Genomic DNA, 13,219 nt, shown 5'->3' with positions numbered 1-13,219 from the left:
CTTGTCTGCGTACACAAAATATTGAATTTAGTGTATATAAATGCTATACTTTTTATTGCTGATTAGTTCTATGAAAACTCCTGAAACTATTGCCGTGGTGTATGTAGGAATAATTGGGCCTATGAGGAATTATTTATCGAGTGAAAGCTTCTCAAAGAATGAGTAGGTTCTGCTGGCTTAGTGCACAATGAATGGCAATATTGTTCTGCAAGCTGTAGATTGATGGATCGGTGCAACACTTGTCGTTACAGATGTCCCCGCGTGGCTTAAGAGTCTTCGTTTGCACAAGTACGCAGCCCTGTTCTCTCAGATGACCTACGAGGAGATGATGTCCCTTAATGAGTGTCAGCTAGAGGCCCAGGTAAGAGTTGCAGCAGTGGGTGTTTTTGTTTTGGGTGTTTTATTTTTTTATATTCATTACTGTAGGACTAAGGCCCTCATTCAGAGCCGGACGCTCTGAGCAGAGCGCTCGCTCTGAATGAGGGCCGTCCTCCATAAAAATGGAGCGTCCTCCTGGACGCTCGTATAGCTCTGGGTCACCACCCACAGCACATACGAGCGTGCAGGATGATGGTCGCGATGGTCTTGACCATCGCGACCATCGCCAGTGCGACCAGAAGCCTGTGGTCGGGGTTATCGACCACAAGCCCTGGAGTGATTTTGGCTCTATCAGAGCCAAAATCACTCCCACTGACATCACTAGTGATGTCAGTGGGCCGGCTTCTGACGGTAGGCGTTCCCTTAGGAACGCCCCCGTCTGGGAGGCACGCCCACCAAAGGGGGCGTGCTGTCAATCAACATCGACAGCACGCCCCCTTTGATCAGACACAACGAGCGAAGGAAAGTCCTTCGCTCGTCACGTCTCGCGCATGCGCACGACGGAGATCCCTCCGTCGTGCGCATGCTCAATGCACACCATCGACCCACTTGTGAGCGGACAGCCGCTCGCGAGCGGGTCTGAATCAGGCCCTAAGAACCTTGTTTTCATTTATTGCAAAATATAGAGGCCATTTAGTGGTGGATTTGCAAATGGGAAACTTTAGATTTGTAGTTGGTTTATTTATGTGACAATTGTGTTACTTATTTTGGTAAGAAAAGTTTCATGTCCTCAGTATATAAAACCAAATTTCTAAAAGCTTTTGATGTGCTTCATAATATGGAATTCAGCTCTGATACCTAACAATACAGGACTCTCCAGCTGCACTCTGTAGCAACACAGGACTCTCCAGCTGCACTCTGTAGCAACACAGGACTCTCCAGTTGCACTCTGTAGCAACACAGGATTCTCCAACCACACTCTGTAGACTTGTCCAACCGCACTCTGTAGCAGGACAGGACTCCTCCAACCGCACTCTGTAGCAACACAAGACTCCTCCAACTGCACTCTGTAGCAACACAGGATTCTCCAACCACACTCTGTAGCAACACAAGACTCCTCCAACCGCACTCTGTAGCAACACAAGACTCCTCTAACCGCACTCTGTAGCAACACAGGATTCTCCAACCACACACTGTAGCAACACAAGACTTGTCCAACTGCACTCTGTAGCAGCACAGGACTCCTCCAACCGCACTCTGTAGCAACACAGGATTCTCCAACCACAGTCTGTAGACTCCTCCAACCGCACTCTGTAGCAACACAAGACTCCTCCAACCGTACTCTGTAGCAACACAAGACTCCTCCAACCGCACTCTGTAGCAACACAAGACTCCCCCAACCGCACTCTGTAGCAACACAAGACTCCTCCAACCGCACTCTGTAGCAACACAGGATTCTCCAACCGCACTCTGTAGCAGCACAGGACTCCTCCAACCGTGCTCTGCAGCAACACAAGACTCCTCCAACCGCACTCTGTAGCAACACAAGACTCCTCCAACCGCACTCTGTAGCAACACAGGATTCTCCAACCGCACTCTGTAGCAACACAAGACTCCTCCAACCGCGCTCTGTAGCAGGACACTCCTCCAACCACACTCTGTAGCAGGACAGGACTCCTACAACCGCACTCTGTAGCAGGACAGGACTCCTACAACCGCACTCTGTAGCAGGACAGGACTCCTACAACCGCACTCTGTAGCAGGACAGGACTCCTACAACCGCACTCTGTAGCAGGACAGGACTCCTACAACCGCACTCTGTAGCAGGACAGGACTCCTACAACCGCACTCTGTAGCAGGACAGGACTCCTACAACCGCACTCTGTAGCAGGATAGGACTCCTTCAACCACACTCTGTAGCAGGACAGTCCTCCAACCGCACTCTGTAACAGGACAGGACTCCTACAACCGCACTCTGTAGCAGGACAGGACTCCTACAACCACACTCTGTAGCAGGACAGGACTCCTTCAACCACACTCTGTAGCAGGACAGAACTCCTTCAACCAGATTCTGTAGCAGGGCAAATCTCCTCCAACAGCTCTCTTTAGCAGCAAAGGACTCTCCAACCGCACTCTGTAGCAACACAGGACTCTCAAACCACACTCTGTAGCAACATAGAACCTCTCCAACCGCACTCTTAGCAACACAGGACCCCTCCAACCGCACATTATAGCAACACAGGACTCTCCAACCACACATTGTAGCAATACATGACACCTTCATCTGCACTCTGTAGTAACACATGACCCCCATCTACGTTCTGTAGCAACACATACCCCTTCCATAAGCTTTGTGGCAACTCTTTCTCCAAGGGTTCATATACCTGAAAGCAAATGCTAATATAATCAGAAGTAGAGGAGAGATTACTTACTGTATGTCAGAGGATCTATTAAACCTGAGGACCTTGGCAATATTGAAAATTTCCTTAAAATAATTACAAACAAAAAATGGAATATTGTTTAGTGTCTGTGCAAATCTGTGTACGATGGCTTTCTGCTGTGCTCTGTTTTCACATTAACTTACACAATATCACAATGATTGGCTTTGCTTAAATGAATGTTAATACCGTACCTCGATATCATTTATTATTAATAATGCTGATATTTTTAATGCATTTTATTTTGCTGTACGTTAGACCTTGTTGATTTCTTCACTGGTGGAGTTTGGGTGATACATTATTCGGCAGTAGAGTTGTGTAATCCTGTCCTGTCCTAGTGTAGAACCTCCCTGTGTAACAACATCTGGCCTAAATAAATAGTTCTATGAGTGACTATACCAACGACCATTAGACCAAATGTAACTATTGTACGAGATGAAATAATGTTTGCAAGAATGCAGCCTGTTGATTTACCTCCAATGAGGCACGAGGCACTCTCTGAGCAATATTGATTCAGCTCACAAAATGCATGGTTAATTATTTTACTATATTCAAATAGCTAAAGTTCTATATTAAAAAGAATTGCGACCGGGCGTCTATCGCCTGCGCAAGTAACAGCTTCTGTGATTTCCTGTTCTAGAATGTCACCAAAGGTGCCCGTCACAAGATCGTGATCAGCATCCAGAAACTGAAGGAGAGGCACATTCTGCTGAAATCACTGGAGAGGGTAAGTCGTCCTCACACTAGGTATCTAGAATTGCAGTCCTAATTACTTACCATAGATGTATATTGATGATGCACAATTGTGTTAATGAATAACTAGAATTATTATGTTGGACACTTTTTTTCCTGCACCCCCTCCTCCCCCATTTCCTTTCCTACCCATCTTCCCTGGCTAGTTATGCCATAAAATGGAATGTGAGTCACAGTGTATACTTCCAATATGTCCTAATGTCCTATTTATTTAATCAATTTCACATGCATTGAATTTGACTCTGTAAGTAAACAAAAATGTCTATATGTGGTAACTCGGTAAAGAATTCAGTTTTCCCCAAGAGGTCCTGGAGATCCTAAAGATACAAACGACCAGTTCAAACCAGATTAACACCAATGGTAGTGCACATGAGGATATCAGCACCCGAAACAGCCCTTTCCTATGCGTTTCATCCAGCTTGTAAACTTTTGGACTTCATCAGGGGATAGATAACCTCTGTAATTACAATGGACATTCAGGGTTTTTTCTTAGCTTGGTGTTATATTCCAATAACCGATCACTACAATATGCAGAGGTCTGAATGTAATCCCCTTTTACACCGTAAGTAAAGGATGTTATGTGTATTGTGTAATCCGCAGGACATCCTAGAAGGGGGCAACTTGCGTGTCCCCCTGCAGGAGCTTCATCAGATGATTCTTACTCCAATCAAAGCGTACTCCTCCCAAAATGCCAGTGCGGAAGACCACAACCGGGAGCCCGATTCTCAGACTTCTTTAATAGGCAATGACGGGCAAGGATCGGAGAGCAAAGACTCTGCCTCTGGGGGGATGCAACAGCACCATATGGGCAACTGCGAGGGCGAGAGTGGGGGGGTCCCATTGCCTGAAGGGGATCTTCCAGGCCAGTTTACGAGAGTTATGGGTAAAGGTAAGCATTGGTTAAATACTGTAATTTATACATATAACCCTCAATATACATGTTCTTAAACTTCGTCCTCAGGACCCCAAACAGAGCATGTTTTCCAGGTCTCCTCACAGAATCACAAGTGAAATAATTAGCTCCACCTGTGGCTCTTTTAAATTGTGTCAGTGAGTAATGACTACACCTGTGCACTTGCTGGGTGACCTGGAAAACGTGACCTTTGTGGGGTCCTGAGAACAGAGTTTGAGAACCACTGGGCTAAAGTAACTCAATGCAATGTCCTATAGTAATGGTTGCTCACTGATACCCTGGGACCTAGATCCTAATACCTGTGTGGTGGTATTTTGAAAAGTTGAGCAGGCCCTGCAACTTATCAAAGGAGTGCCGACCCCAAACATGTGATGTCACACCAAGGGGGCGGGGACACCGGCGCTAGGAAGTAGAGAACTGCACGGAGAATCCTTAAGAGTGTCTTACTGGTTGCAGGGCGCTTTTCCAGCCCTGGTCAATGGCACCGCTAGCCCATCCCTGATTATCCTACATTGTCTCCGTTTTCAATCCTGAACTTATTCGCAGAGCACTGTTGGTATCTAAGCAGCCCTGTACCTGGATCAGGTAAAGCTATTAAATCACTTCTGCAATCTCATGTGGATCAAGCCACCATATAATATAAACTTCTGGTGAATCCCAAGGACGTAGTGTCCAGCACTGGCATCAGCCTGTACGCCGGATATCTCCGTAAAATGAGTTCTGTTTGCCTTTGATATTGTTCTATAACTACTTTTTCCAAATGTGTTATCTGTTCTTGTGTGAAGGTGACGCTAGCGTGACTGGTGCTGTGAAGTTTTCAGTAACACCGATAGTTTGTCCGATGGACCCCCAGCAACTCCTATAGCTAAATAAAAGCTCTGTCCATAATGAAAGTGTTCCGTCCTCTCCCCATCGTCCACAGTCATAGGGGACCGGTATTGTAAGATACTCACCAGCGGGCAGTTCTCCTGTTGGATAGAGCAGATTTAGTTTGGTCTGACACCTCTTGTGTTGAGAGTGCTGATTGGGTGTCTGCAGACCAATACTGAGAGGTCCTAGTACCAGTCCTGCGAGTACAGGGGTAGGAAGGCATTACACCGTCTTCTCATTAGTCTGACAGGGAATATATGTGCTGTTTGCATGGAGGAGGATTGTAGGACATTTTTTATGGATCCAATAATTTATCAGATTGTGTATCAGCCAATCAAGACCATCCTCATCCCACGTATCTTGGAAAACGGCAAATCAAGGACAAAAAAAAGCTCACCTAGTAAAAACATAGAGGGCCTGGTTCAGAGGTGAACGCAATACCGAATGTTTGCGCAGTTGAGCGATTATTTGTTACTGCGCATGTACGGAATTTTCTGAAAACCGTGTTACCCTGTGTGCGTAAGCACGAATGCTCTGCTACGTAAGGTCCAGACGTCATTAGAGCAGCAGCCACAGAGGACATGATTAGATGGAGTTCAGGAGGAGACACTGCGTCCGCCATAGGTTGGTGCAAGCGTCGATGGTGGGCGCGATGATACGCCAAAGGTGGACTGTTCATAACCGCAGGCGGCGTGGCAGCGGCACGGGCACTGAAAGTGGGCGTCTCAGTGCTTGCACATTCTGTCGCACCCTAGTACATAAGGGGAAGGCTGACTCTAACATTAGCATATTAACAACGCAGCGATGCCGCAAGTAGATGAAGCCGCGGCTGATTAGCGTCCGTCCACCTCTGAATAAGGCCCAGAATGTCCATTTGCTTTCAAACTTCTTATGACGTCACATTCCTGTGTATGAACCCTCCAAACTGTAAGGGGCATTTTGTTACCTGTACACTGGTAAGGGGGCTATAGATTCCCCTACTACCGGTTGGACACATACGTATACATCAATGCTGTCATCACACAGATCGGTATATATAAAGTCTGTGGGCAAGGATTGTTATTCAGCTTATACACACGCAACGCAGCTCCTAATATCAGCGGTGATATGTAAATATTTGCATTCACATTGCGATCGCAGCCTGACATAAGGACGCCCAGTTCCCCTTACTCACATCCGTATACTAGGGGAACATAGAGAAACAATCGGTAACATCGGACCCAAACGCACAGTTAAGGCAGATCAGACCTCACTCAGGAATTGCTTACGTCAGCGCACGCTATGAGGGCTCAGGCTACATATGGTATCGCAGTGGCTAATTTATGCACGCCCCTGCAACGCCGCTGAAGTGCACTGGCACGCCTGCATTCGCCCGACCACCCCCCGTCACCACCCACAAACAGCACTTCCTGTCAATCATTCTGCCATGGGTCTGTGTAGTGGCGATCGCAGTGGCCGGTTCGCAAACTACGATGCACGCGCAGTGTTTAATAATCGGCCAATTGCGTGCGAATAAGCAGCTGCGATTCTTGCTGAATCAGGCCGTGTGTGCGGATTTATGGGATACAATTCCCTATTAGGATATCTGTGTTTATAGGCGATGTTTAGTTAGCGTTCTCTTGGTTTAAGTTTACATTCTGTTAGTTATTACAGATAGGCCAGTTTACGCTGCAGAACTATGTGGGTTTTAAGCAAAAGTAGTACTGGAAACCATTACCATGAAATCGGTGCTTTTACCATACGGGATTAAGGGCCTGATTCAGAGCCGCTCGTAAGCGGCCGCTCATTTGTTCCTACCGATGTTCGCACAACTGCGCATACGTTCGGATTTTAATACGCATGCGCGAACCAGTCAGTGCGGCCAAAAATCGTGTGCTCGCTAAATAGCGAATACCTGCTATTTTGAGTGACAGAATGAGGCGTTTGTGGGTGGTAACAGGGGAAGGTGCTTGAAAACGGGGAGTGGAGATCAGAACGCAGGCGTGCTTAAAGGTCAAAACGGGCATTTTAAGGGTGTGCATAATTAACAAAGCAGCGTCATTGACCACGTCACTTGGTTGTTTTATAGTCAGAACTGCTCGCATGATTGTGGTAGGAAAAACCAACCACAAGAATAGCGAGCAGTTCAGACGCCTTTCGATGTACTCGATTAATCTAAGAAATAGTGGACATGACGTAGGATGCGAGCGGCCAGGGGGCGTTTTTTTCAAAATTACGTTCGCATGTTTTGTTCGCTCGTTCAGACATAGAGGCGTGAACAGACCGCAAAGAGCGAATGGTTAATTTAAATAGCCAGCCCCTTTTTCTGAACGAGCGAGCGCAAATAGCGTCCGGCTCTGAATCAGGCCCTAAGTACATTGGAAAAGCCATTTGAGACCGTCCAATTAATTTCATTGGGTCCAGGTTTGTCACAAGTTTACTTTGCCTCTATTTTCTTTCAGTCTGTACCCAGCTCCTGGTCTCTAGAGCCGACGAGGAAAACATCAGTTCCTACTTACAGCTGATTGACAAATGCCTTATTCATGAAGTAGGTGACACCTTTGTGATGTAGATGTAACAACATTCAACTTGATAGATGCTGTCACCAGTACATTACTTGTCATGGGAGCTTACACTTCTGTATAAAATTGCCTGATAAGCGAGATTTGCTAAAAGTAATAACTCACGCTGAAGATTTGTTATACAGTACTATTACAAACCGTGCTTTATAGTGATAAATGGCTCCTTAATCCCATGTAACAGGTCTCTGATCTGTGCAGTCCTGTGGAATGGGGTTTCACAAGAGTCCTCGTGATCAGCTGGTTATTGTATGTAGAGGCCTATCCGCTATACTGCCGCGTGTAGGGCACCATAGTCCTCCTCTTGCCTGTCCCAGTATGACAAGAGCGCTCCAGCATTACTATCTGCTATAATCTGCACCCACATGCTCATTTTGGCTGCATGTTGGCCGACCTTTTGCCACCTCCATGTTGATCTGTTAGCTGAGCCGGAATACTGCAAAGGTCATCTGCGAATCTGCGTAAACGCCTGCCGCTGTGCAAATGCAGCCATGTGTAATCGCATTGCTATTATTGCTCTGTCCTGCGGGGAAAGTGCACTAATGCACTTGGGGGACAGGATAGTTTAATTGATCACAATTTATCATTATTTTACATCTGAACATCTCTTTACAACAACTACTTTCACCAATTTCCACATTTACCTGAGACTGCTGGGTCACACGTTAACCAAACTCTTTAAATAACCCTTGAAGTGGCTTCAGCTATCCATCAAACTTCACGTAAACTGAAATAACAACCATGGCTTTCCCCAGACACCTACAAAAACTGTCACATAAAGTAGAATGTCAGTGGCGATAATCTTAATCCAAATGACTCCCTCACATACTGTAAAATAGGAATTCACCCATCTGTCATCCTAACCCTCTGTCCCATGCTCACTGTCTACCCCATCTGTGTCACCCCTGTCTGTCTGCCCGTCCCCTTTAGAATGTGAGCTCTCACAAGCAGGGCCCCCTTCCCTCATGTGCTTTTCCTTTCTTTACTCATATTGTTATCTGCTCTATACTCAAAAGCACCTAACCCGTGACTTTTGCCATCCCAGCAATCTTTATATACCATGTACTTGTCTTGCATTGTCTTGTACTGTATGTCACTGTTTTCTTGTTCTCCTCAGCTGTTTATGTACTGTGTTTATGTACTATGTAAGGCGCTGCGGAACCCTTGTGCCGCCATATAAATAAAAGATAATAATAATGGGTGTAGATGGTATATTTCAGGGGTCAGCCCTTGTCAAGCTGGTGGATGCAGTTTGCTTTTATTCCTGCAAAATAATGTATTTTTACATTTGAAAACGTTCTCTAGGTTGGTGGCTATTTCACACATTATCTTGCTATTATTATGCCTTATGCACCGTCCAGGTACAAATTCTACAAACTAAATTGTGCACTAGTGAAGATTTCCTGATGGCCTCTTGCTGTCATGACTTAGGGCATATAAGTGAAGTGCAAGAGCTGTAATTATAGGAGGTGGCCATCGACATTTTAACATATCCCAGCATGCAGTGGTGTCCGGCCAGTGTCCCCATGGGATGCACAGAGACCTCCAAATGCTCCAGTCTTAGGGGGAATTGTATCAAAACTTCTAAAGGGCAGGAAAGTTGCAACCAAACAGCTTCTACCTATCATTTATTAAGTAAATTCTTTAAAATGATAGTGGCTGATTTGTTGCTATGGGTAACGCCTGCACTTGTCCTCTTCTCCACCCTTTGGAAGCTTCGATACGTCTCCCCCATAGTTACAGCCGCCACTGGTCAGATATCCTGCTGCTAATGCTGTAATGTGTGCAGACTCTCCTAGCCCTGACCAGTTTGGGAGAATGAATACAGTAGTTGCTCTAACTTTAGTCATATGCATCTAAAAATATAAATCAGATTTTATTTCTGTCAGGTCATTCCTGTTACGCTGCCGCTTGTGGAGCTCTCCCGCTCTCTCTGACTGGAAGCTGTGATACTCGCAGGCCGTAACGATCCACAAACCAGCATACTGAGAATGCAGCGGGTAGCCTGCACATAAAATATAATAACAAATCTCAGTAAAAGGACCTGTTTAGTGCATCCTGTGTAACAAATCATATTTTAGGGATCGTTTTGTTTTCCGTTATTTCATGGGATAAACTGTGCTGCATTCTATGGCAGTGTCTGATGAAATGATGTGTTTGTGTGCGCGCAGGCCTTCACGGAGACTCAGAAGAAGAGACTGTTGTCGTGGAAACAGCAAGTACAGAAGCTGTACAGGTCTTTTCCACGGAAAACCCTCCTGGATGTTGCTGGGTACCGGCAGCAGAGAAAGTAGGTTGGGATCAGCTCTCCCCGTGTGCTAGTTACCTTAGTGACTGCGTTTCATCCTGGGGAACCCATCGCTGTCCGCAGGCTTTTTCTTTTTTTTTGCAGTAAAAAAATCCTGTGCATACATCGCGAAGCCGTGCCGGAGAGATACAGGCCAGATATTAACGTGGTATACACCGGATTAATGGCAGTCACTCCCGGCTTAATTGATCTAATAAAAGTACATGATGGTTAAAGGTTTTCCAACCATTAAGAGATTTTAGACATCTCAATTATACGTCCTGCTCCATAGCACAGACAGTGGCCAGACCCCAGGGGGGATATTTACTAAAGTGCAGGTTTTTTTTAATGGAGACGTTGCCCATAGCAACCAATTAGATTCTACTTATCATATAGCTAGCACCATCTAGAACAGTGTTGGCTAACCTTGACACTCCAGCTGTTGTGGAACTATATATCCCAGCATGCCCTGCCACAGTTTTAGCATGCCCTAATAGCAAAACTGTAGCAGTGCATGCTGGGTTATGTAGTTCCATAACAGCTGGAGTATCAAGGTTAGCCAACACTGATCTAGAAGATACTAGCTAGAATCTGGTTGCTATGGGCAACATCTCCACTTCTAACAACCCGCACTTTAGTAAATTTACCACCAGGTGCTTTGTGAACAACCAGATACTCATGTAAATAGATTGGCGGGTGGATTTACTGCAAGGGAGAATAGAAAATCACTAAACGTTATCATGGTAACCAGTTATTCCTTTATATTTACCTATATTTAGCAGCCAGGTGGCGAGGAGACTTTAAGATTCACTAACAATTTAACACTAATGAACGGATGGAAGGGAATTGTGCCCTATGTAATTGTATAGTCCTGGGTGGGTGCAGGATGGATTATTACATCCTTATACAGGTTCAGTCCTTCTGTTTTCTATCGGTGCTTACGGTTGTCGGCTTTCGCTGACTTTTAGTGCGTTGATGTAGCTTGTACCCGGACAGAATGGCGACACGAGAATGTCAACATGGACATTCGTCATGTCGACATGCAAAATGTCGACACAGCATTTTAATGCTACATTTAGGTATAGGCTAAAATAATGACAAATGCTATGTCGCCAGTTGACCATAGAAATGCACAATGTTGACATAATGAACATGTTAAAAAGGGGGGGATGGGCTGCACATCCTAATTACAACATTATAAGAGGTGCTACCATGCTGAGACCTGTAGTTCTATTGCAGAAAAAAGGGGGAAAGCTGATGCGCACTCTAAGTACTAAGAATAATAAATATCAAAAAAATATATATAATAAACTATCAGTTAACATGGTGTTATATAGAGGTTCTTAGTACATGTTTGGCCAAAGATGTTTGCCCACCTGCCACGTCACAGTGACCTCATCAGGTGGGTCCCTAACATCCCTAATACTGACACATTGTATAAATTTTAACTAATTTTAAATAATGAACATGTTACCTGTCGACAAAACGTCCATATTGACATTCTGGCTGTCAACATTCAGAACATGTCAGCATTCTGGTGTCTACATTCTGAGGGGTATATTTAATAAAGTGGGAGTTTTTAGTAGTGGAGATGCCGCCCATAACAGCCAATCAGATTCTAGCTATTATCTGGTAGAAGGTGCTAGATAAATGATAAGTAGAATCTGGTTGCTATGGGCAACATCTCCACTTCTAAAAACTCTCACTGAGGTAAATTTACCCCTAAGTGTCAACATATCATACCATACCTGACGTAGCCAGTTCTACAAGCTGGGAACACAATATATGATTGTGCGACCCAGCGACGGACCGATGCGATGTAACGATACATTGAGCGTGACATACACACTGCACGATCCGTGTATAACGGTGTGAGGTATGGCTGCATGTCGTCGTTCATCACATCGGATGATCCACATTGGCCAACAAAAAATTGGATACGATCTTGACAAACCGTCTCCGACATGGGCCTGTTAGTGTGGGTGGAGGTTGACCCTCTGCGGTAAATTTCCAGTCGCTTTACAGTAAAGACAGTCCATAGAAGTAATTCAGAATAGCCATGGACACGATAGCCACATGGTCAGTTCTGCCCCATCTCATTAGTCCTCATTCTGAATTTCTCCCCATTGTCCTTACATCACCTGATGCACAGATGTTTGGAATGTGCACATAAACGATCGCTTGCTAAAAGGAGAAATGAGGACTTTTGTTCTCTATAAATGACGGTTAATCTGTGGGAAAATGACTCTTCTAGATTGTACTTGCTGAAAGTTCTTGCAAAACTGCACAGAATCATATGGGAAAATATGCTTAGGTTAGATTAAATTGTCTATTTGAGAACATTGCCGAGCAATGCAGAAAACTGGCCATGAATCACTGCTAGCACAGCACAGTTCACACAGCTTTCCCAGGTTTCTGCCATTTTTGCTGTAATTACCATATATTTTGTCGATTTATTTATTTCTTTTTTTCATATTCTGGATTTTTAATGCAAAATTTTTAAACTGAATGAACAGGACCAGCATTGACATCTTCACTGGCAGCCGAGCTTTCGGACAGTCTAACTCCTTGCCCACAGCTGGATCTGTAGGCGCAGGAATGGCTAGAAGAAACCCACGTCAGTTCCAGATTCCATCCAGAAACCTCCCCAGCTCCCGGCTCGGTTTGCTGGGTCCCAGCGGCCTCCTGGGAGCAACACAGCGCACTTCTTCCAGTAATCCTGCAATGCTGAAGCAAGGGAGACAGGTTGGTGCAAAGGTTCCTGTTTAATTAGCTCTATTTTGCTACATAGACTTAAATAAGTGCCGGGCTTTACATCTGAGGTGACCCAAAAAACATTGCACTGGCTACGTGTACGAAGACCAATACATTTCATTTGATTCTAGCCGCTAGTGATGACTTGCTAACCACAGCACATAACCTATGATCTACTGAGCAGAGGTGCTTTGGAACATACAGTACTTAGCCTAAAACCTCCAGGCTCCTCCTACCATCATGTGACCACTAGGGGGCTTCCTAACTGACTGGCTCAGAAGAGAGAGACCTCTTTTCTTTTCTTTTTTGCAATGCGGCCATACATATC

General features: G+C 45.2%; 1 protein-coding gene across 2 annotated transcripts in view; it reads left to right on the top strand.

The window, feature by feature from the left end:
* SAMD4A (sterile alpha motif domain containing 4A) overlaps positions 1-13,219 on the top strand; it is a 148,254-nt gene that overhangs the window by 114,551 nt on the left and 20,484 nt on the right. For both annotated transcript variants that reach the window (XM_088447517.1, XM_088447516.1), the window contains 6 exons: positions 252-361; positions 3,397-3,483; positions 4,110-4,398; positions 7,734-7,819; positions 10,022-10,140; positions 12,654-12,882. In XM_088447517.1, the coding sequence (XP_088303643.1) occupies positions 252-361; positions 3,397-3,483; positions 4,110-4,398; positions 7,734-7,819; positions 10,022-10,140; positions 12,654-12,882 (920 nt within the window). The remainder of the gene's footprint in view (positions 1-251; positions 362-3,396; positions 3,484-4,109; positions 4,399-7,733; positions 7,820-10,021; positions 10,141-12,653; positions 12,883-13,219) is intronic.

The sequence above is a fragment of the Taudactylus pleione genome, unplaced genomic scaffold, assembly GCF_031769625.1.
Source record: "Taudactylus pleione unplaced genomic scaffold, aTauple2 ptg000433l, whole genome shotgun sequence".
Classification (NCBI taxonomy): domain Eukaryota; kingdom Metazoa; phylum Chordata; class Amphibia; order Anura; family Myobatrachidae; genus Taudactylus; species Taudactylus pleione.
Note: the sequence above shows the minus strand (reverse complement) of the source record. Positions and strands in the feature narration are given on the sequence as shown.